We start from the raw sequence: 24688 nt of genomic DNA, 5'->3' as shown, positions 1-24688 counted from the left end.
AACCGTTAGCCACTTACAGGGGATTGTAAAGCAGGCATCCTCCGCTCAATTGTTACGTTTCCACCCACTTCCCAGGTGAGAGGCAGACCCTCCCATGTGCCGACAGGTGATAGGTACCCGCCGAGAGCACCTGGCCCACCGCCTGGTTCCCGCGGCCGTCCACCTGCTCACGGCTCCTGCATCCCGTCTGCAGCTCAGCCCTTTCCTGAGCCCCGATTTGTCCAGTGAACCTCCAGCGCACAGACACATCCAGCTGGTTCTTCCACACCCATTGCACACTCAGCCAGCCCCAGATGAACGTGCACGCCCTGCCCCTGTCTGCTCCTTCTGGAACCTTCCGTCTCCCTGACCAGGTCTTCCATGCACCGCCCTGGTGCTCACACAGGAAACTGAGGAGTCACCCTGGACTCCTTCCTATCTTCTCGTTTCTTCAAATCATGAGCCCCATCCTCTCAGAGGTCCTGCTGATCCGACCTCCCTCCCGGAATCTCCTCTCTGTTCTCACGCCCTTTCCTTAGTTCAGGCTACAGTTTGCTGCTAACTGGGCATCTCCATCCCAATCCACGCTCCCCATGGCCACCGTGCCGATTTTCTGTTGTTGTTGTTGTTAATCCTCACCAGAGGATATTTTCCCATGGATTTTTAGAGAGAGAGGAAGGAAGAGGGAGAGACACAGAGAGAGAAACATCAATGTGAGAGAGCCACATCGATTGGTTGCCTCCCGTACGAGCCTCCACCAGGGCCAGGATTCAGCCTGCAATCGAGGTGTGTGCCCTTGACCAGAATCGAACCTGGGACCCTTCAGTCCAAAGGCTGATGCTCTATCCACTGAGCAGAACAGGCTAGGACCACCGCTTCGATTTTTTAAAACAGAAATCTGACCTCCGACATGGCTACTTTACTTCTGCTGCCCTTCCCCCCCGTCCCCCCCAGTGCCCACAGAACCGAGCCTGGACTCTGCAATTCAGCAACCACGTCATTCCCAGTAAGACCCCTGCTCACCCCTCTGCACCCTTCCTGGGGTGCTGTCCACTGGAGGGGCATGGAGCCTTCATCACTGCAATGCAATGTCCCGGCCGCCCAGGCCTCTGTGCCCCCACATGTGCTGTTCCCCTTGCTTGGCCCGCTTCTCCAAGAACCCCCGTCACCTCTCCGGTCTCACTGAGACCCTGGGTCCCCCAGAACACCTGCTCTTGCCCCCTCACATGCAGACGGGCCTTCTCGGGGAATCAAGGAGCATCCTGTTCTTCCCGAAGTGAGCAACACTGTGACCCCTGTGTCACCTTCACACACTCCAAGAAGCTGAGAACAAGGGGAGTGATGTGTCTGATAAATACCTAGCCAGGCCGGCGTGGCTCAGTGGTTGAGCATCGACCTATGAACCAGGAGGTCACGGTTCGATTCCCACTCAGGGCATATGCCCAGGTTTCGGGCTCGATCGCCAGTGTGGGCGTGCAGGAAGCAGCCAATCAATGCTTCTCTCTCATCATTGATGTTTCCATCTCTCTCCCTCTCCCTTCCTCTCTGAAATCAATAAAAACATATTTAAATGAAGACTAAATACCTAGTGACCAGCCTGTAGCTGGTCCTCAAAATCTTTCCAAACGGAAGAATGAGCACTTAGTGCTGAGAGCCCGAGTTGCTCTCCGCATCGTAAGCCTATTATCTACTCAGAACAGCTCTTCCAAGACCTCTCTGGGAACTAACCCCTGTTCCCTGAGCCTGAGACGCTCTCTCCACCTGAGAGCAACGCTGACGTCTCCAACGCGGCTCTGCCACTCGGGAGTCTCGCGGGGACAGGAGGGCAAGTCCTGTCTGAGATCAAGTGCTCTCGGTGAAGAGGGAGAGAGCGCTATTTTAGATTCCAGGGCCCGACTACTGTCATCAGGAGGGGACTGCAGAACAAAACAGGCTATCCTGGTCCTGAAACACCTCCCATTGCCTTGAAATGCGCCTGCGTCTCACCTCCTATTGCAAACCTAGTCAGAAGGTGGAAAATAAAGGATGGAATCCTCATTGGAGATGGAGCCGGCCAGCCTGAAGGGGGCGCTGTCCCGCCCTGGCACCTGGACCCCAAAGAGGAGGGGCAGCGGAGGAGGGAAGGGATCCTCCTGGCCAGCAGAACACCCCACCTGTCAGGCCTCACCTGCACCTCTGGCTGAGCTCCTGTGACATTAGCCCCGCCCCCGGGATGCTGTTACCACCCCAGCTCCTCCAAAGGCCCCTCCCCCTCTCCTCCTCTAGGATCAAGCCCAGTTGCTCCCTGACCCAAGGAGGGTGCATCCCAGCTCCCTGTCCCCGGGGCATCCCCCTGCTATTCCGGAGCAAACCCGTCTTGCAAGTAAAATAACTGCCTCTTCGATCTGGTACCCCTGTGGAAAGTGGGAGGAAACCAAGCCACACCTCGGTGGCCCCAATACCTTCCATCCTCCCGCACGGTCACCTCGCCTCTCTTCCAGGAGCACAGGGCCCGGGGGGCGGCTCGGGGCCGGCAGTCCAGGCCCACCGCGCTGCCCACCTGCGCCCGCACCAGCTTCTTCATGGGCGCCGTGGAGAAGTCCGGAGCGGAGGCTGGAGAGGAAAGAGGAACAGGAGAGAGGACCAGGGCTCAGATGAAAAATGCAGAAGCCACTGGGGCGTAGGCAATGCTTAGAAACCCCGACCCACTCCCTGGGAAAATGGTCGATGTTATCAGATGTGGGGATATAAAAATAAGTATTTATGCCCGGCCAGCGTGGCTCAGTGGTTGAGCGCCAACCTATGACCCAGAAGGTCACGGTTCGATTCCCGGACAGGGCACAGGCCCGGGTTGACGGCTTGATCCCCAGTGTGGGGCATGCAGGAGGCCGCCAATGGATGATTCTCTCTCATCATTGATGTTTCTATCTCTCCCTCTCCCTTCCTCTCTGGAATCAGTAAAAATAAATTTTAAAAAATAAAAAAAAGAAAAGCAAGTATTTCTGCTTCTGGCAAAATGGAGGGTTTAGGGAAAATAAGACAAGAGCAGGGGCGTCTCACCCAGCACCCGGAGCTCGGCGCTGGAGTAGGCCAGGCCGTGCTTGTTCTCCGCCACGCACTGGAACATGCCCGCGTCCGCCACGCTCAGGTTCACGATGCTCAGGGCGCCATTTTCCAGCTGGATCCGCTCCTGCTCGGAGACAAAGACCTCCCCCAGGTAAGTGTGTCTACTCTTGTAGAGCAGCGAACTGCTGAAAATTACTTTTTTTTTTTTTTTTTGGTTAATCCTCCCTGAGGATATTTTTCCTATTGATTTTTTATTTATTTACTTTTATTGTTCCCATTGACTTTTAGAGAGAGTGGAAGGGAGGGAGAGAGACACACAGAGAGAAATATCTCTGTGAGAGAGACACATTGATTGGTTGTCTCCCATAGGTGCCCCGGCTGGGCTGGGACTGAACCTGCAGCCCAGGTAACGTGCTCTTGACCGGATTCAAACCAGGGACCCTTCAGTCTGCAGGCCGACGCTCCATCCACTGAGCAAACGCAGCCAGGATCTTCTTCACAAGATCCTCCTTCGTTTCCTCAGATTATCAGACAGCCTGCCTTGAAACTTAAACTCTTCTTCATTTGAAAATGTGGGACTGGTTAATGTGAGAGCCACGCACTGAAACACCAGCAAGCATGTCAGTCCCAAAGGATATCCGTCAGTAACAAGGAAAGGTAAAATGTTGCCACCACTTAACTCTTCCAGAATGCGTTTAAAGCACATTTATTTTTACTGATTTCAGAAAGGAAGGGAAAGGGAGAGGAGATAGATCTTTAACACTACAGACCCTTAAAAATATCCCAAGCTTTCCATCTCCTCAACTGGAAAGGTTTTCACCATTTTTTAAAAAATCACGTCGATTAAAGACATTATACATTCTATGCATTAAAAAGTGTTCTGGGGCTTGGCTGATGTGGCCCAGTAGTTGAGCATCAACCTATGAACCAGGAGGTCACGGCTTGATTCCTAGTCAGGGCACATGCCCGGGTTGTGGGCTTGATCCCCAGTGTGGGCCGTGCAGGAGGCAGCCGATCAATGATTCTCTCTCATTGATGTTTCTATCTCTCTCCCTCTCCCTTCCTCTCTGAAATCAATAAAAATATATATTTTTTAAAAAGTGGTGCAGCATCGCATAGACTAAATTCACAAAAACAACTCTTTCCCCATGAAATGCAATGTCAGGACGCTCTCCCCGCGGTGACGGGGTTTCCACCGGCACCGCTCCTCTCACACGGACACAGGGACACAGGGACAGAGGGACAGAGGGACAGAGGGACAGAGGGCGGGCGCCCAGCGACGGGCCTCACCTCCAGCGCCAGGGCCTCCCCGTTCCTCAGCCACCGGTAGGAGGGCTTGGGCTTCCCGCCGGCCCGGCAGTCCCAGCGCAGGCTCTCCTCCACCGCGGCCTCCACGTCTCGGATGAGCTGCACCCAGTGCGGCTTCGCTGCAAGGGAAGGAAGGCGTCAACCCCCGGCCGAGGAAGAATAAATACGTGCTCCACAGACCCGCCAACGGGCACAAGCCTGCGGGCACGGATGGACGGACGTGAGCACTGAGCCCGACGCTGTTCCATTCCCTCCCTTCCCGACCCCGCGGATTCATCAACGTTTCCACATTGAGGGGGAGGTGGCCACGGTCACTGCTAAGCCGAGCTCGTCCCCCGTTGCCTGCTTTCGAGCTCTGTGCATTCTGGGACACTCTCCGGTGTCTGTGAGTCTACGGGAATGCAGGGACACACACTAGGTTTTCATTTCTTTTGAGTCGCAACTGATGCTGATGTAATCTGTGAGGGACAGCAGGTACCGGTCTTCAGGATGCCCTAAAATTCCCATCCACAGGAGAATTATGTCCTCCAAGTCAGGGCTAACTTCCAATGACAGGCAACCCAACGGGCGTCTCCCGAGCCTCGGTGTGAATTAAAATGAAAGCAGAGAAGGTGGACAAAGGGGTTCCATCGGAATCATGTGCGTTTTTATGGAAAAAGGAGTAACTCGGGCACCCGTAAAGGATGCATGAAGATCCACTGTATCCAGTGGATTGACCATCTTCCCTGAAGTTTTATATTTTTTCTATTTTTTATTGACTTCAGAGAGGAAGGGAGGGAGAGAGAAACAACAATGATGAGAGAGAATCATTGATTGGCTGCCTCCTGCATGCCCCATATTGGGGATCAAGCCTGCAACCCGGGCATGTGCCCTGACCGTGACCTCCTGGTTCATAGGTCAATGCTCAACCACTGAGCCACACCAGCCGGGCTTCACTTACGTTGTAGAAGATACTATTTGGAACATTTTCTTTGCAGATGAAAGCAAAATACCACCTACAACGAAAGCCTCTCAGGACACAGCCTGCTCAAGGGCCAGGTCTCAGCTTGCCCCTCGCACCCCAAACGGGGAGGCGGGTTGTCACGCTGGTTCCATGTCCCGTGTGATGTGGGTGGGGGCTCACGTTTGCATTCGCCAGACGAAGGAACAGTTTATCTATTTCTAATTAATAGCAACCCTGGGAAGACCTGTCTCTCGATTTCTCTCTCATGAAACTGCTGTCTAAAAAAAAAAAAAAGAAATTGAAATGAAAACTGGCCAGGACCAAAAAAAAAAAGAACAACCTAGGATATTTTTAATAAAATGTATTTGGAAAAAATTTTTGAATAAAAGACGATCTAATTTTGCTACATATAGACTCTAAATGAAGGTCACATGATTATCCTTTCCCTTCCAGAGTTGAGGGGTACATTGAATAAATGTGGTCACAGATCCCAGACAGCACACGGGCTGTCCCGTCTCCGGAGGGACAGACACTGAGGTCAGGACCCGGTGCCCGCAGCGCGTCTAACCTTTTGCACTCGGATGTCGAGTGCAAATTACTCTTTGAATGTATCAATAATTTGAAATATAAAAAAATCCAAATAAATAAGTTTGTATGAAAAGAAACTCCAGTTTTTTATTCTACTGCCGCGCTTTGTAAAATCTGGGGTATTTAAAAAATTAAATCCCGAGTAGAATAAAGGAATCGAGAAAAAAGCAAGCGAGTGAAAAGGACTAAAGCAGTAACACCTGCTTCCCAGCAGAAGTTCCCGTCTGCTGAGCAAAGATCATGAACATATCAAACCACATGTTCTAGTATGATGTCCCCCATGGACATGGTTACATGTCTAAAAGGTTATTGTCGGAACAGAAAGTGAGCTATTTCATTACTAGAGGCCCAGTGTACGGATTCGTGTACCGGTGGGGCCCCTGGGCCTGGCCTGCGCCCTCTCGCAATCCTGGACCCATCGGGGGATGTCGGACTGATGGTTTCGGCCCAATCCCCGCAGGCCAGGCCGAGGGGCCCCACCAGTGCAGGAATTTGGTTAATCTTTTTTCGTCCACCCCTCCTCCCTTCCCTCTGAGATTCATCAGTCTGTTCCATGTTTCCATGCCTGTGCGTTGAGCATCTGCCCCCTGGTGATCAGTGTACCTCATAGCTACTGGTCGAATGGTTGAACGGTCAAACGTTGCATAGGCTTTTATATATAGATAGATAGATAGATAGATAGATCATAGGAATCATTTTAAAACACAGAGAAAGAACATGGTATGCCTTCAACTGCAGACTTCTATGTCTTTTCAACCCCTTTTGTGATATTCATCCTGATTTCACAAAATGGAGACCAAGTTGGGCCCCAGATTCTGCCATGACCTCCCTCCCCGCCCACCTCAGCGTTTGGTAAGAGAGAAGCTCCCACTCCCGCTGGCCCATGGGGACGGGGACACTGACCACGGGGACACCTACCATAGTAAGTGAGACGCCCCCGGGCCACGTTTCTCCCCCGGGAATTCTCAGCCAGGCACTCGTAGGACCCCGCGTCCTCCTGCTCGAAGCCGGGGATCTCGAGCACACCGCCGAACTTCCGCAAGTTCACTTTACTGGGCAAAGGCCGCCCGTCACTCCTCCTCCAGGTGATCCAGGGCACGGGGCTGCGGAGAGACACGGCACGCTCGTTGCTACTGTAAACGGGAGCCCGGAACAAGTACAGCTTTGGTTTGGGTCCAGAAAAAGACAGCAGGTTTCTGTCCTTGTCCATTACACACACCCGGGGCCAAGCCCGACCTCAGGCTCCCCGAGCAGTAACGTAGGTGCTGCGTTTTCCTGGGTGAATGCATGATGTGGTGTCAAAGGTCTAACCTGCTCCCTGCATGATCATGGGGACGAGGAGAAGAAACCTAACACCAATTCTTTACAAAATTAGGCAGAGGCATGTTCAGCAAAGGCCTTTAGAGTAAATGATACATGCGCACCCCCCTTCTGCTTTGTTTTTCTTTTGCTTCTAAATGAAAGGAAGAAAGAAAATGAGGCAAAGCAGAGCCTGTCAAAAACCCTCTCGACCCCTCACGGCGCCTGCCGCTCAGCACGTGGGAGGGAGGGCGACGGCACTTACTTCCCAAGGGCGAAGCACTCCAGCCTCACGGTGGACCCTTTCGCGGCCGGAAGCGTTTCTGGAAACTGGACTTCTATTTTCGGTTCATATTCACCCATCACACCTGTAAATCCACAACGCAGGCTGCACAGTTTCACCGTTACCTTGGGAACCGGCCCCTTCCCCTTCAAGGCAGCTTTCTCTTGCTGCACCAATGACCCCCTTCCCACCCGTTAGCGGGTTCGGGTGCCGAGCTGGCTCGGGCTGCGTGGGCACCATGAATAAGCATCCTCAGGTTCCAAGGTCCATAGACTACCGTGTGCGGGACAGTTCTGAGAAAACCGCCACGTGTTTTCCGTTGTAAACAATGGGTGGCTTCGGTATGGTCTGTCCAATTAGGACATTCCCGGCCAAAGTGAAATACACAATGCGTTCCGACTTCCTGAAATGCCACGAAGAGCAAAACTTACGGGAGGAACGTTACTTCACGGCGCCCTGATAGCTCAGACAGAGTTAATAAGTGGATCCCGGCCGAAAGGAAACAGTAATGTAAAAACTGGGAAAGGACCCGGGCAATTATAACAGACCAGGAAGAGAGCTCAGGTAACGGGTCCGGGCACTGGGCTGCATCAGAGGTGGTTTTGTGTAAGCGGGCGGCTTCTCAGGCTTACATGTCTGCTTCCTCTGCAGCTCAGGGGCTCCCTTGAAACAGCCATGAAGGAGATAATGAAACGTATTTCCCCGAGCTTTATACTGAGGTATGACGGACAAAGAAATGCCGTATCTACTTAGGTTGCACGGTAAATATATTGCATATATTTAGCCTTCTTTTGGTGTACAATGAGATGATTTAATACATGTGCATCTTGTGAAATGATTATCTCCATCAAGGTAGCACATGGAGCCCCACCCATGGATACTGCTTTTAATTCATTGTTATTTTGTGTGTGTGGTGAGAGCACGTAAGCTCTGCTCTCTAAGCAAATTACAATACAGTAATGTGAGTTATCATAACCATGCTCCTGATGGTCGATAAAATGACACATTATCAAAGGTTGGCTCCGTGGTTGAGCATTGACCTATGAACCAGGAGGTCATGGTTTGATTCCCAGTCAGGGCCCATGCCCGGTTGTGGGCTCGATCCCCAGTAGGGGGCGTGCAGGAGGCAGCCGACCAGTGATTCTCTCTCATCATTGATGCTTCTCTCTCTCCCTCTCTCTTCTTCTCTGAATCAATTAAAATATACATTTTTAAAAAGGGTACAAACTTTCAGCTGAATGATGCATACATTTTGGGGATCTAATGTGCATGTTTTTTCTTTTATTTCTTATAGAGAACGTTTAGCTTGTAACAAAGTGCCTTACGCTGGCGAGGGTCAGGACAGGGGACTTGGTGGGGAGCAGCAGGGTCCCAGGCTCAGGGGCCCTGTGCCTGGTGGGTCACCATCCAGAGTTAATCACTTTGGAACAACAGGCCCCTCTTTTCATTCTGCACATTCTGAAGCTGGCCCGGCGTGCGGACTGTGCGCAGGGACCCGTGGTTTATGGAGTCACTGTGGTCCCTACGCTCGAAAATTATTTCTTGTTCCGAAACAAATGAAACGGTGATTCTTCGAGATATACTTTTCCCTTTCCCCGTGCGTGTCTGCTTGGATTCACCACCTTCCCACCCGGAGTTCCCTACCGTCGGCACGCAGCATCAGCGGCGTCGGGGAGCCCAGCACCCTGGCGGCGGTCACCACGCTCGTCACCACACACGTGTAGTTCCCCACGTCGGACGGCTCCACCTTGGCTACGTAGAGGTGGCCCGTCTCCTGAGAGATAAACCTCCGGCCATCTTCTTCAACGAACGATGGGTATTCATTGAAGATCCACGCATAGGAGAGTTCTAACAGAAGTTTTGGGGAGAAAAGCATTCCATTATTGAGGAAAGTTCTCCACACCAAGAATGCACAAACCACCCGGTGCTTCTGGTGTGGGTCACGAAGAGAGGCCGTTCCGGGACCCCTCGGCGTCCACTCTGGGCTGAGAGGGAGGACCCCACTGTTTAACATTCTTTTCCTTATTGGTTTTGTTCGTTAATCCTCACCTGAGGATATTTTTTCCACTGGTATTTAGAGAGAGTAGAAGGGAAGGAGGGAAGGTGAGGGAGGGACAGACAGAAGAGAGAGAGAATCGTTGATGTGAGAGAGACACATTGATTACCCCCTGCACACTCCCCACCCAGGGCCAAGGACTGAATCACAACTGACACCTCAGCGTACCCTCTGCACACCCCTGACCTTGAAGGGGGTCGAACACGGGAGCCTTGGGTGTGTGGACCAACGCTCTTAGCCCTGGTTCACACCTGCCAGGGCTGATCAGCATTCTTTTGGGAATTTTTTTTATTGATTTGAGAGAGAGAGGAAGGGAGAAGGATAGAAAAACATCAATGAGAGAGAAACATGGATTGGCTGCCTCCTGCATGCCCCCTACTGGGGATCGAGCCCACAACCTAGGCATGTGCCCTGACTCAGAATGGACCATGACCTCCAGGTGCATGAGGCGAAGCTCAATCCACTGAGCCACACGGCCGGGCCAGATCAGCCTTCCCGTGGCAGCAGGTACCAGTGTCAATGCCATTGCCCTTCCAGACCGCCCCCTCCCCCCTCCCCCAATCTCTCTGCTTTAGTCTGGACCCTTTACTTTGTGTGTCCACGCTCTCTCCTTGTTACCAAGCCCATCATGGCCTTTCCTGGCTGGAACGTTCCGCCCCCTGCAGTGGCCTCAGGAGTGACACAAAATTGCTTGAGTCTGAGACCCCGAGTAGTTGCAGGAGCCTGAGCTGGTGACATCCTCTCCTGGGTCTGCCCCCTGCTCCCTCCCTTTCAACACCCACCCCGTTCTGCTGTGGACACTCCCCGGGGTTTTCAAAGCTCCGTTCGAGCACGAGGAGTCACCTGCTCTGGTCCTACTCTGAGTGACTCTACACCTGCGTCTCCTAAAAAAACGGGTGTCACTCTGCATGCGGATCGCCTATTTCCTGGTGTGCCCTCCCCCGCCCGGTAACAAGTGATGTCAGTCCTTCTCCTGCCTGCCCCACTCCCAGCCAGTCAGCACAATGAATCATCCAAACACATGTAGCAGTCTCCAATACACATGTATGGAGCCAATGAATACTACATTTATGCCACTACCTCCCTCCTACCGTTAAATCTGAGTGTTTTCTTGAACATTAGGGTCCAAAGAAATGACTTTCTCCTGGATTATCAGATCCCTTCTTCGGTGGCTCTGTTTTCTCTAACGACTGTATTAACCTCGTTGCATCGGTTCATTACACTAATGCTTTTCCAAAGGAAAATATATGGGTCACCACAGACCCACATAATTCTGAAAAAATGGATGTAACCAAGATACATTTCATGAACAGTACGTCCAAACATGTACTGAAGGCCTGACTCCCCTTCCATTCGGTGGAGGGGCCAGCGGGTACATTTACCAGTGACAGTGGGACTGCGCCGACGGGCAGGCCCCAGCTGCTGCGGCTCCAGGGACAGGAGAGGGGACAGTTTCCGGGTGAGGAACAGGTGTTGAAGGACAGGAGGGCAGGTAAAGCCCTGCTCTGTGTTTAAAACAGCGCCTCCCCTTGGGCCTAGAGGAACGTCCTTTTCCATGACCTCCCTTCACAGAACTGTCTGTGATGCCAACTCCCACCCATGATCCCCTCACCTCCACCCAGGGTCCGAGGTTCCTGGTACCTGCCCCCTGGTCACGCCCAGACTGGTGAGCATCCTGGAGTCAAACAGTGCAAGCCTATTGAGAGCCCCGCCTCAGAGAAGGGAAAATGCCCCATTTAGGGAACCCCTTCCCCGGCAGCAGCTAAGTGACGGGGCAGGCGCCCAGCACTCTCAGCCTTGAAACAAGAAAGAAAGGGAGACGCACTCACACCCCAGAGGCCTGCCATGGTGCAGGGATGGCCCGCAGGATGCGTTCATACACACAGGCCATCTCCCCGATGGAACGCATTAGAAAACCACGTGATTTACTGCATTCTGATACAGTAACACACACCCGCTGTCAGACCATCAGAGGAATAAAATCCTGCCATTGCGGTAAACATCAGTTGTATCCCACCCAATAAAATCCGCGTCAAGCCAGCAGCCTTCTTTGGAGACTTTTCCATGTAATTTCACGTCTGATGGTAAACACAATGCTACACTAAAAATGATCGTGTTATATCCTCAGACACGCTAGACTTTACAAAACCTCTTGCGTAAATCACAAACTTGATGCAAAAGCCACCTGGCCGCGGGGCCTTCTGGTCACAACGCTACACGCATATGAGGGACAGGAGACGTTTTTTATTAGAGAACAAAGGGTTTTACCCTCCACGCCATACGTTTACACAGTGAATGGCTGAACGTGGGCTTCTACAGAGCAATGCATGATGGGTGCCATCCTTCCCGCGGCCAGTCCCCCCGGGTCACTTACGCACAAGGCCGGTCACTGAACACGAAATACAACAGCGGAGCGTTTACCTGGAGACCCATGGGTTCCCATACGGCTGACACTGAACAGGTGCACCTCGCCTCCCTCATAAAACTCCATTGCGAGGGAGATGTGACCCTTTGGATGGGCAGGTTCTAGAGGAGATTCTGTCGGAAGAAAAGGGCGGTTGGGCAAAACTGTCAAGGCAACTTGGGCATTGGCTGTGGAGCCAATTGGGGGAAGTTGCGCTACTTTGAAATAAGGTGCGTTTAAAGGGTGTGGCGGCTCCCTGGGGCCCTCAGGCTGTTGTCACTGGTGTACACGACTGGGAAGAGCACTTGGCTCTGATGCTCACAGACACGGCCACATGGGTGGAGGGTCGGGGACACGGGACATATTAAAAAACCTACACCAATGCCCCAAACTGAAAACCATTTTATTTTGTGTTGTTATTTTTTTAATCCTCACCCAATGAGTGAGAATATTTTTCCATTGATTTTTAGAGAGAGTGGAAAGGATGGGGGAGGGGAAGAGAGAGAGAGAAACATTGATGTGTTAGAGACACACTGATTGGTTGCCTCCTACTTGCGCCCCAAAGAGGAAAAAGAAAACGTAAGAGTGTCCTTGACCGGGAATCGAACCTGAGACCCTTTGGCCGATGCTCTAACCACTGAACCACACTGGCCAGGGTGAAAATCATTTATGTTTGAGGAGTAAATGATCAATGGTTAGGACTTCGAGGTCCGCACCTCACAGCAGAGGCACCTGTGTACACATCTAACGCGTGCCTGTGTGGTCTCTCAGGAGCTGTGTGGTAGGTGTTATCTGGGCAACATTTCCGCACACAGTAGGTTTCCTGGTTGAGCCTCAAGGAAACCTACTGTGAGTCTCTCTTAACGGGTCCGACCGCCGAGGGTCCCAAGAGCAGAACCAGGAAGGTGACGTTTTCTCCCTCCTTTCGCACTCGAGGCCAATTCTAACTCCGCTGCCCGGGCCCTAAACTGAACATGGTGAACGCACACCCGCTCGCCTGTGGCCGGTGCGCTGCTGAGAGGTGGCGACACTCACTACAGGCCCACGAAGCCTGAAGGACATCCCTGACCTTGTCAGAAAGCCTGTGTGAAGGTCACTGTCCCACAGACCAGCCACAGGAGTGACATCCTGTCTCACCTCCACTCCCTCCTGTGTGTGGGGCTCTGTGTTGTCCCAGCCCCACCTGGCTTCCCAGGCTCAGGCTGCGCGTCCCCTTGGCCTCCCGGCTCCACACCCCGTGTGAAGCTGCCACCTTTGGGAGCAGCTCTGAACTATGTCCATGTCCACGGCCACGGCCACGGCCACGGCCGAGAGAAAAGGCAGTGTCCTCGCTCTGTGCCCCGTTTTCTTTCCGGAGCTGGAGGCTCTTCAGTGGGTGCCCGCGTCCCCGTCATACTCGGACCCTGAGGTGCTGCTGTTCTCGGTTTCGCGTCTCCTCAGTGGTGCCCTCCCCCCCCCCACGACCAACCCCCCCTTCCTCCCCCGCCCCCGGCACCAGGCGCTGCACCCAGGGTGCCAGGGCAGCCGTCCTTCCACGCCTGCCATGTGGAACCCAGCAACACCCCCGGGGCTTCCTTGTGGCATCTCTGCTTGGCCGCACACTCCTACTTTTTATTTCCAACTTTTCCTTTTTTCTCTTTTTAAATTTAACCTTTTTAAATTTCCTATTGTTGATAGTGTTACAGATATCTTCCATTTTCCCTCCCTTTAGCCCCCCACGTCTTCATCACCCTATTGCCCATGTCCATGGGCCCTGTCTATCCTATATAAAAAAAGCCTAATATGCAAATCGACCGAATGGCGGAACAACTGGTCGGCGGGTGGTGGGTCCGGGTGAGCGGGTGGTGCCAGGCAAGCCAAGGCGGGTGCCAGAGGGCAGAGGGAGGGGACGGCGATCGGGGGACAGCAGTGACCAGCAGTGGCAGAGGGGCAATTGGGGGACAGGGCCGGCCTGTGGGTCGCCTCCCACAGAGGGAGGCCAGACTGTGCCTTAGGCCCGCTCCCCATGAAGAGAGGGCCTAAGCCGTCAGTCAGACATCTCCCAAGGGCTGCTGGTCTGCGAGAGGGCACAGGCCAGGCTGAGGGACCCTCCTGAGTGCACACGTTTTCGTGCACTGGGCGTCTAGTATGCTAATGATATGCGAAGGCTGCTCAACCGCTCGCTATGACGTGCACTGACCATCAGGGGGCAGATAGTCAACCGGTAGACCAGTCACTATGACCACCAGGGGGCAGACACTCTGAATGGTAGGTTAGCTTGCTACTGGGGTCCAGCCGATTGGGACTGAGCAAGACAGGCCGGACAGGCCCTGGAGCCCTCCTGCAGTCCCGCCCCGATCGTGCACCAGTGGGGTCCCTCAGCCTGGTCTGTGCCCTCTCGCAATCCGGGACCCCTTGGGGGATGTTGGAGAGCCAGTTTTGGCCCAATCCCGCAGGCCAGGCTGAGGGTCCCACGGGTGCACGAATTCGTGCACTGGGCCTCTAGTAAGTATATAAGTTCTTTGGTTTATCTCTTCTCGTCCCCCCATCCCCACATCGAGGTATGTCAGTCTGTTCCACGCCTTCCTGCTTTGGGTTTTATTTTGTTCACTCGGTGCCACCCATAAGTGAGATCATGTGACACCTGTCTTCCTCGGGTTGGCTTGTTTCACTGAGCATAATTTTTTTTCTCTTTTTGAGGAACCTCCCGCAGACACAGGTGGGTGCGCACCTGCAGTCCAGCCATGCCCTCTGCCCAGGAGCACTTTCCTCATCACTTAGATGGAATAATGCAACTTTCACGCCTTGGTGTCAGTAAAGGACACTTTCTTTTTAAGTGCGACCCAGGAGAAGATAAAGAACCTTGCCAGCCCTCTGGAGTGCTAATTGCAGCCAATTATCATTTGATTGACCTGCCTTGCTATTAAAATGATATGCAGAATTTACCTGCTTGCAAAATGGAAATTTCCTGCAGCACCAGCTCCCAGGGGAAGCCCACACCTCATGGACCCAGCGGGGTTGCTTTGGGTTATAATTCCCACATCAGCACTCAGAGTGAATTATAGACCGGCTTCCTGGGGTCGCCAAGGCCACAAATAGCTCACAGGTGGGAACATGGGCGGTGACCCACCTGGAATAATTAAGGGCTGGCGGCCACAGCGCAGCACCCTGACCTGTCCCTTCCTCACGGGGTCTCGCTTCTTTTATGAAAATTAAACCTTGTTCTTGAAGGAATATCCTGGGGGCTGGATATGTCTCTTTTTGCCATGTGGGTGATTTTTTTTTTAAAGAAGAATAAAATCTCCATTTTCACTGGTAAATAGAAATGAGGTTTTTAGTAGAAGATGAAGTCACCTGACAGATCAAAAGTGTGTTCTTACTGGGAACAGAGTCCTCAGAGAGCCATAGAAATTAAAGTTCCTCTCTCCCTCCCTTCCCCCTCCTTCTCACAGACACACACACACACACACACACACACACACACACACACACACAGGACAAGTAACCCTGGTCACCATTAGCTTATCAAACTGTTCATCAAAACAGTTAAACAGCCCTGCCGGCGTGGCTCAGTGGTTGAGTGTCGACCTATGAACCAGGAGGTCATGGTTGGATTCCCGGTCAGGGCACAGGCCCGGGTTGCGGGCTCCATCCCCAGTGGGGGGCGTGCAGGAGGCAGCCGATCAACAACTCTCCATCATCATTGATGTTTCTATCTCTCTCCCTCTCCCTTCCTCTCTCTGAAATCAGTAAACATATATTTAAAATAAAGTTGTAAGAGCACCAGCTCCTTTTATTTTTATTTTTGGCTCCAAATGTCTTTACCTGATTCAACACAAAGTGACACACAGCGGCCAGCTGCTCCCTGTTCAGACGGTTCCACGCGGAGCAGCTCTGAGGAGAGACAGGACCCTCGGACAAGGTGGCACAGCATCAGCACCGGTGCCTCTTCCAGGAAGCAGGTACGTGATGGGAGTTAGAGGCGCATCAGGTTGGCCCCGATCGAAGTCAAGGCTGCGTTTTCCTAAAATCTAATCTGTCCAACGTGAATGTCACCGACCCTCCTTCAGCTGCGGGGAGGGGGCGTCACCTCTTCATCGTCTTCCGTTTATTCTCCCCAACAACGTGCCTTTGGTTTTCCAGATACATTCCCATCCAACCAGCTGTCCGGATGGCCCACTCTGCTCAGGACGACCCTTAACATCTCCTGGGGTGACAGAAGACCTCTTCTTCCCTGTCCTTCCATCGGTGGAGACGCTCCGTTTCAGCTGAAGTGGGACTCTCTCTCCTCCCTCCCGCCACCCCTCCAGCCTCTGTGCCAACAGGACTCATCCTTTCTGAGACCCCATGTTGCCAGAGGCCCTGGGAGCTACTGAAACCGCTCGTATTTGTTTTACGCCACATTTTATTTCAGCAACGTGCCTCTGGGGGGTGCGTGAGCCTGCTTCTTTCCTTCACCCTGTTCGCTGACTAACTCCATCAGCTGACCTTCGCTGGCTGTCCCCGCCTCCCGTGGGGATGTGTCCATCGGAGCCGTTAGCGGGCGCGTGTGGGCACCGGCAACCCCACGGCTGCGTCTCCTGCGGCTCGGGCGCTGACCACTCCGGCTCTGGTGGACATGACACATCTCGTCGCCTCTCGCAGGGAAAGGCTGTCACGATCCAGTCGGAGCTTTGGTTTTAGCACCAACACCTCGTGAGAAGCAATGGAGGTCAGGAGATCGGTCTTAGCCGTAAGGATTCGATCAGCAACCCCTCCCGTGAGGACCTGCAGCGGACCGTGCTCTGTCTCCACATCCCGTTCTGCCCTGAGCTGTGACGATATGAAGGGAAGCTTCTCTCCCTCTTCACACGGAGAAACAGCAGAGATCGTGAGTAACAGAAACTCAGAGCGTGTCAAGCACCACTCAAGGACACACGGCCTGGCCTGGACCAAGCTCTCTCGCTGATGGAAGCAAGCGGGAGTGAGCCTGGGGGCCCCCTCAGCACGGAAGAGGAGTCTGCGTTTCAGTCGCGGGACCTCAGGTGAGGACTTGACTTGGGGCCTATTCTAGGTTCCCGCCTTCCGTATCCACTTAAAAATCTCTGCTCCCAGAGGCGTGGTTACAAGAGCTGTGGTACATCTACACCATGGACTATACCACGCAGCTGCAAAAAAGACGGAACTCTTACCCTTTGCAACAGCCTGGAGGGACCTGGGGAGCATTGTGCTAAGTGAAATGAGCCAGTCAGAGAAAGACAAGTATCACGTGATCTCACTCATATGTGGAATCTAATGAACAAAATAAATGAAGAACAAAACAGATCCAGAGACAGAGAAGCATCAAACAGACTGCTGAACCTCAGAGGGAAGGTGGGGGTGAGTGGGTGGGTGGGAAAAGAGGCCCCAAAGAACGTGTGTGCATAGATGCATGGCCCATGGACACAGACAATGGGGTGGTGAGGGCCTGGGGCGGGGGCGGGCTAGAAGGGGTCAATGGGGGGAAAAAAGGGGGGCATCTGTAATATTTTCAATAATATAATAAAGAATTAAAAAATAAGTAAATACATCTCTGCTCTCAACTTCTGTGAGAACCGAGGCGGTTCCATAGGATTTCCCTGGTTGCACAGTGGTAGTTGCACAACAGCCTCGGGATGTAAAGCACGGCACAGAGAACAGAGCCAGTCATACTGCCGTAACCACGGAGGGGGGCGGGGGGCGGGGTTGTCAGCCACTGTGGGTACACCTGACACTCACACACAATAATATTGAATGGCAACCCTAATTGAAAAAAAAAAACATGCAATAAAAACTACAGCACTTGAATACTTTGAGAGTTTCCTGTGTTATTTTAAAACAAAGGTTCGTAGAGAACAGCTTTCACAATCCAGGAATATATTCAATGTCATGGAAAACTTTCCTTAAAAAAGCGGTAAGGCTAATCTTAATGATTATATTTAACAAGCATGTCCAGATAAGTTATATTCTAAGGGGCAGCTAAAGTAGGCTTTGAATACACAACAGATTCTCCCCATTTTTCTTCACAGGACCCCTCACCCAGCTGCCCCCAGCTGCCCACAGGTGCACAGGACAGAAATCGACTGGCCTCGCAGCCTCCCCAGGAAGGAAGCCCTGGGTGGGGGAGGGGCGCGGTCCCCCTGTGGCAGGATGTCTGATGGAATCAGGGGGCTCAGATTTAACGATCATTTTAGACTCTTACGTTTTTCCAAAGTTTTGGTTTGATTATTGAAGCTAATCGAGCTGGTGAACACTTGGCGACTGTCCCGCACAATTGATTACTTTTTCGGTTCAGGCTCGCAATGTCAGCACAGCACCCAGCTTCAACCGACTCCACGTACAAGTTACTGACAGCAGCAATTAAGGTGTTTGCCACGGGGCTCTGATTATTAAAATTATTGACCCTTACCTCTCAATCGTGTAGAGCGGAGGAGATATTTATGGACACACTTTACGGGACTCCACTGGCTTTTGTATTTGTGGAGAGACTAAATTAAATTAAATCGCCCTGATATTGACACCGGGTGAAAACGTCAGATGAATAGGGGAATTATTTTAGCACACTGCTCAATAAAGTAAGTTTTCTAGTCACAAGAGAGAAAACGGGTCTCCCCCCTTTTCAGGGGAAGCACATGTCTGGTTTCTACACAATCTATACGGTGTCCCCGCAAAATGTGTGCACACTCTAACAGCGGACAACGCACTTCCTTTCCACTCCTGTTCGGGTTTAACTGATTTGACATGACGGGTGAAGCCAGACGAAGCTTTGAACCAAGAACACTAACCCTCACGTGCCACGGGACTTTCTGATGGGGATACAGAACAGACAGCGTTTACGGTACAAAGCCAGCAACCGTGGACGAACGGAAGGCGCACGGGTACCGCACGAAGTGATTCTTGATGTTTGCGATGCTGGGCCTGGACCAGAACGGGCATCCGTGTGAAAACAGGCGTTGACATAAAACATGATTCCGTAGATCCTTTTACATTTTGAACATGAACTGCATGTTAGTAATCGCCGACTTTATAACCACTCAAAGTGTGTACACATTTGGGGGGACCCCCTGCATGAAAACCCATCTTCTAAAACGTGACCCACAGAAACGCTCCCAGGAGGGCGGAACGCGGTCCTGTGCGCTCGCTGGGCTCCGAGCAGCAGCACAGTCATGAGAAGAGCAACTTGTGACAGTGACCACAGCCCCCGCCTCAGGGGTGACGGGGCAGGCGCGGCTGTTACTGGAGGAGAACCCGTCTGTGCCAGGCCTGACCCTGCACACGATGTCCCCTCCAGTCCTCACACCATCGTGAGCTTAGGAGTCACCCTGTTTTACTGGCAGGATTCCCGAGGCCGCAAGGCTGCCTGGGAGCTCACACCTGCACACCTGCACGCCGCCTCTGCACACCTGCACACCTGCACGCCGCCTCTGCACACCTGCACACCTGCACGCCGCCTCTGCACACCTGCACACCCGCACACTCGCACACTCACGCGGACTCCCTGTGCGCCCTCGCCTACCCCTCATTCGGAGCTCTGCCCCAAGTCCCAGGGAGAATCTGAAGGCCTCGTCTAGATCCGCAGCCCAGGAAGGAAGCCCGACGCTGCACGGACATAAGCCAGGGGCTCCTGCAAGAGGTGCTGAAGGTTCTGGGAGCAGCCGGCAGCAGCTGGGAGGGGACCCCCTTTGTTCAGCGCTGCGCCTCTCAGTGGGAATGGCACAGGGCGTCCCAGGCCACCACCTTCCAAGGGACTGAGCTGTTCGGAACAAACCTGTCCTCTGTGAGCCCAGCACCGACTCCCAGCGGCTCCGGAACCCGCCGCCGGACCTGGGTGGGAGCGAGGCCCCGGGCACCAGCTTCTGTTCACGGATTTGACTAAAACAAGGAAAAGGTTGAACAGCCCCACCCGCCGGCGTTTCCTGCTTCATCTCTCTGCCCAGTCTGCTCTGTTGGAAACGAGGAAAGGCTGTTTGTGCCAGAGTGATGGTTCCCATTCCCACTCCCCGGTCTCCATGTGGATGCTCTTCCCCAGGCCCAGGGCGCTTGGAGCCGCGCTGGGGAAACAGGGAAAAGCAGACTCAGCCCCTTGGGAAGCTTCAGCGAGCAAAGCCCAGGCCTCAGCCAGGCCTCTCCCGGGGTAGCCCCCCCCCCGCCACGGGCTCTGCAAGCGTCCCCCACGGGGAGCAGACACCCACACTGCGAATCCCACCAGGTGGAGGCTGGCAATGAGGTCACAGCCAAGTCAGACCTCAGTGCTCAGACACCAGAGAGGGCTGGCTCGAGGCGGCTCTGAACGTGTTCCCCCGCCCCCAGTCTTAGTCTCTCCACCACCACCCATCTGTCAAGTTCTACTGAGAACCCAGTCCCGCTGTGAATTACTGGAAACATGTCTCAGCAGAGCAATCGGGCACGGAACGGCCTGTAATAGGACTGAGGGGTTTTAATAACATGGGTTGGCAGCCCCATAAAACAGGACCCTTGGGATGCGTGCTGACTTCAGCTGCCCACAGGGTCCCAGCTTTGTCTGCTGCGCGCTTCCTGGGGCGGTGGGGTGGGGGGTGGGGGGGGGCTGATGCCGTCTCAGGTTACAGAAGACAGGAAGCACCATGCCATCGGAAGGACAGGACAGAAGGACGGATGCTCTGAGTGTGGGCCTCCTGTGGGCGGTAAGCCGGCTGTGGGCTGAGGGCTGGGAGGCAGTGAGTCCCGCTAGGCATCAGGACCGAGACCACCCTCAGCCAGTCACTCCCTCTGCGCTCGGCATTCCCATCTGTGAAATGGGAAGACAAGACTTCCCGGGGCTGCCGCAAAGATGAATCAGCTGGATGTCTCAGCGGCACTGAGCAAGTGCTCAGTGAACGTCGCTGTGATCACAGTTTACATGATGTTGCATTCTCCTACTTAGATTCTTAAGGAAGACGTGATCACTAAGCCGTCAGAACGTCGTAAAAGTACAACCTGTAAAAACTCCAGTAACAGAAAGTGAACAGTCACTGGGGGGGGGGGGGAGGACACCCAGGGAGGAGGAGGCGGCACCAGCTGCTGGTACCCAGGTGAGTCATAGTAAGGGGCTCGTCCACTTACGACACGGCTCCTAAGAGTCTCTATTATGGACCCTGCTCCCCGGACTCTGAGCAGCTGGAAGGGACATGGTGTCCCGTTATTCCTCTACCCTTGGAGCCCAGCTCAGGGTGGGGAGGAAACAGGAGCCTGGGGAGTTACATGACCCAGAGACACCGGGGAGATCTCAGAAAGTCATGATGCCGGCCGCATCATGGGAACAAAAAGGTTCCCCTGTTTGAGAGACTTACACGTGGGCCCTGAAATGGTTAAAAGACTGCTGAATGGTGTGTCTAATTAAAAGGTGTCAGTGCATTTTCTACCGAGGAAAGATTCTCCAAATTAACATCGGGCTCGCCTTCCCTCCTTCAAAGACCCCATTACTTTTCCTTTTAACTTCCCACTTGTTAGTCTTCAAACAGGAGGTGTTCCATTGAGCAGATGGGACCCTGGCGCTGAGAGCCGCGGGGGCCCGTCCCGCTGGGGTCGCGCGGAAGCCGGCTGTCTCTGCTGCTCTTTCAATTAGAATCCGCCGCCTCGTAATTAACACGTTTCCCTCGCCTGCAAAATCTGCTCTTTGTAGAGCTCCAGGCTGGGAACTTCTATTCGAGGGAGACTTATTTCGGAAAGTTTTATAAGAAACTGTGATCGCAGGCCGTTGCGACAATCGCTGCACCGGTTTAGGCTTCAAAAAGGTGTAATGGTGCGAGGTAATTCCTGCGCCCTGGCCGGCGTGGCTCCGTGGGTTGAAGCATCGGCCCCGGAACCAAAAGGTGGCGGGTTCAATTCCTGGTCAGGACACATGCCCAGGCGGCAGGTTAGATCCCAGGTTGGGGCGTGTGCAGGAGGCAACAAATCGCAACGTTTCTCTTTCTCCTCCCTCTCCCTTCCTCTCTCTCAGTTCAATGAAAGAAAAGTTCCCTGTAGCCATGGCAACACCACATGCTCCTTCCAGATGTCTACTCTTAAGGAATTAGAGACCACTTGAAAGTGGAGATGCCCACACACACCCTCCCAGGCGACCTTCAGGAAGGATGAAGTAGCAGCTCCGTGTCTCCAGCATCACAAGCAGCGCTGGTGAGGACCAAGGGTCGCTCAGGTGTGTGCGGTCAGACCCTTTGCCTCTGGGAACCTTTCCTAAGATCCCAGCAATAATAACAACAACAAAGATGGCGTCCGGAGGGTTGATGTGCACACCCAGGGAAACCGCAACCCAGCATCCATATCCGTGTACGTTTGGGGATCCGTGTTTCATTTCAGCTACAAGATCAGAGCAAAGAAGGATTCCCTGTACCTTAGATTTCCAAATAAGAACACACTCACGCTCGATGTGTGCAGCCATTTATGCAGAAAAAGGTATGTGCAGTTTATGTAGCAAGAAGGGGGATTGGGGAGAGAGGAAGGGAGAGAGAGAGGGAGAGAGGGAGGGAGGGAGAGAAAAACATGGATGTGAGAGAGACCCATGGACTGGTTTCCTCCAGTACGTGCCCCAACAGGGGACCAGAGATGGAATCTGCCACCCAGGTATGTGCCCTTGACCAGAAATCGAACCCCAAACCCTTCAGTGCACAGGCAGACGCTCTAACCACTGAGCACGATGGGCAGGGCTACAAAGAGCAATCTGCTGCAGGATATTGTGATTTGAATGCTGAAGATATGTCATATTTCCAAGCGTGAAGTCCCAATGTCACAGTTATCAATTTTCCCCAAATAATCCGTAAATATTCGATAATTCCCATCTCGATTTCAACTTTTTTTTTTTTTTTGAATGGGATGGTTCTGATGTGCTTTTAGAAGAACGAAGTATTGTATTTGAACGATAATATTTTTTTTTCTTTTAGGGCAAAATAAGTTGTATGAATGGGAAACTTGCCCTACAAATTATTCAAGTATGATGGAATGAAGACAGGTATAGCAGTCAAATGATAATGAGCTTTAGAAACAAACACCTTCCTTTGTTTTTCTGTCACGGAGGCTGTTTTTCTCCCTTGGCAAGTCGATAGTTTTGCCAAAAGGAAAAGAAACTCCGCGGACTCAAGTTCGCCGGCAAGGAGAATAAATAGCTAAAATGTAACAGCTCCAGGATTGCGCGTTGCTGGTAATTATTCTGCTGCTGCCAGAGGAAGAAAGCAATAAAGGGAAGATGCAGAGGAGTGTTTCAGGGCGAGCATGTACTTATTAATTCTTCTCGGGCCTGAAATGACAACTCCGCTCTGTTTGCAACGCTGTGTCTTGTCGAGAAGGAAGCAAACGGCGAACGGAAGCCCTGCCCTGAGCAGCTCTCCGGCCGGGGACCACGCGGAGTCAAACCGCCGTTGACAGTGGATTCAACGTGAAGTTCCCGTCTTAAGCTGGAGCGTGTGCTGTTTCTAGGTAACGCACAGGCGGAAGCGAAGAGGAGCTTGAGAACAGCGAAGAACCCGGGGACACGGGCACGGGCTCAGCCAGTTTCATGGGGCTTCGCAGATACCGCGTCTTTTACCAACGGAAGGTTAGGGGTGACCCCGCGTCAGCTCATCCATCAGAACCCGTTTCCTGACAGCGTGTGCTCACTGCGTGTCTGTGTCACACACTGGCGACTTTTGCAACATTGCAAACACGTTCATGATTCTCCCATGTGTTACGGTGATCGGTGATCTTTGACGTTACTATTGTGATTATTTTGGGGTGCCACGTGTGCCCATATAACATGACGAATGTATTGTTTTGCATCCCCCCGCCCCCCAGAACCTTCTTTAAAAGCAAGTTTGGAATATCCTGGGAAATAACTATGGCAGAACATCACACAGCTTTGCATCCATTCAAAGGTCTCTCAGGTTATGCAGGTAGAACACCTTGTTGGCATTTAAAGGGATCACGTCCCCCTCCTGCTTGCATAGGGAAGTGTATCAGAGGCGACGTGCGCACAGTAGGTCCCCCACGGCGACTGATGGTTGTGAGCAACAAGCGTGTCTCTGGTGAACCTTCTGGTGACCGGGTATGTCCAACCAGAGCCAGAATGGCCCCGAAAATCGTCGGCTTCCCGCTGCCGGCTCACCCTCCCGGGAAGAGGCCGAAGGTCGCCCACAAGCTGGAACAACCCTGCTGGGCCGGGGAGGCAGCAACCGCAAGCCCGCGCTCTTCAGAGGAAACAAGCTCCCTGCTGGCCTCTCGGCTCGTGTTCTATAAATCCCCGGGTTTAACCGGAATATTCCGGCCGCACTTTTGAAAGTCTGATCTAACGAGTGCTTAAAGGCCAGGAGAGCAGAACTCCACAGAACACGCGCTGTCAGCCTTTCATAAAAGGCTCGCGCGGCCTAGGTCTCGCCCCGGGATTATCTCCCCCTCCGGTAACAGTGTTGAATTTGAAAAGCATCACAGGCACACGAAGGCAGGGACCAGTGCGTGCAGGGGGAGGTGCGCTGGGAAGAGGGCTGTGTCCTCGGAGGGGCCGGGGATGAGGCGGGACGCTGGCGTGCAGTAGGAACTTCTCTCGACGCCTCTCCGACCTGCAGATGCAGGGGAAGGCCTCACACATGCGCCCCACAGCCAGCTCTGGGCAGAGGCACGGTGACCTCCGTAGGTGGCGCCCTGACAAGTCCTGCATCTCCACGTGGGATCGGCGGGCAGCTCTGTGGGAGGATCCGGCCAGCTCCCTGCTCCGGAGGCTCGTGCACCCCTGGTTCCAGGACTTTTCACAGAACCGCCTCCCCTCTGTCTTCCAGCGAAGCCGCCTGACGGCCCAGGAGGCCCTGGCTGGGCTGGTGCTTG

At 53.2% G+C, this 24688-nt stretch overlaps 1 protein-coding gene across 1 annotated transcript in view; it reads right to left on the bottom strand.

The window, feature by feature from the left end:
- CNTN3 (contactin 3) overlaps nucleotides 1-24688 on the bottom strand; it is a gene marked incomplete at both ends in the record, with an annotated part of 87740 nt that overhangs the window by 24586 nt on the left and 38466 nt on the right. The window contains 6 exons of the mRNA XM_079794624.1: nucleotides 2421-2571; nucleotides 3019-3148; nucleotides 4315-4451; nucleotides 6782-6966; nucleotides 7428-7530; nucleotides 9090-9293. Of these exons, the coding sequence (XP_079650750.1) occupies nucleotides 2421-2571; nucleotides 3019-3148; nucleotides 4315-4451; nucleotides 6782-6966; nucleotides 7428-7530; nucleotides 9090-9293 (910 nt within the window). The remainder of the gene's footprint in view (nucleotides 1-2420; nucleotides 2572-3018; nucleotides 3149-4314; nucleotides 4452-6781; nucleotides 6967-7427; nucleotides 7531-9089; nucleotides 9294-24688) is intronic.

This window comes from Cnephaeus nilssonii (assembly GCF_951640355.1).
Source record: "Cnephaeus nilssonii genome assembly, chromosome: 17".
Taxonomy (NCBI): domain Eukaryota; kingdom Metazoa; phylum Chordata; class Mammalia; order Chiroptera; family Vespertilionidae; genus Cnephaeus; species Cnephaeus nilssonii.
Note: the sequence above shows the minus strand (reverse complement) of the source record. Positions and strands in the feature narration are given on the sequence as shown.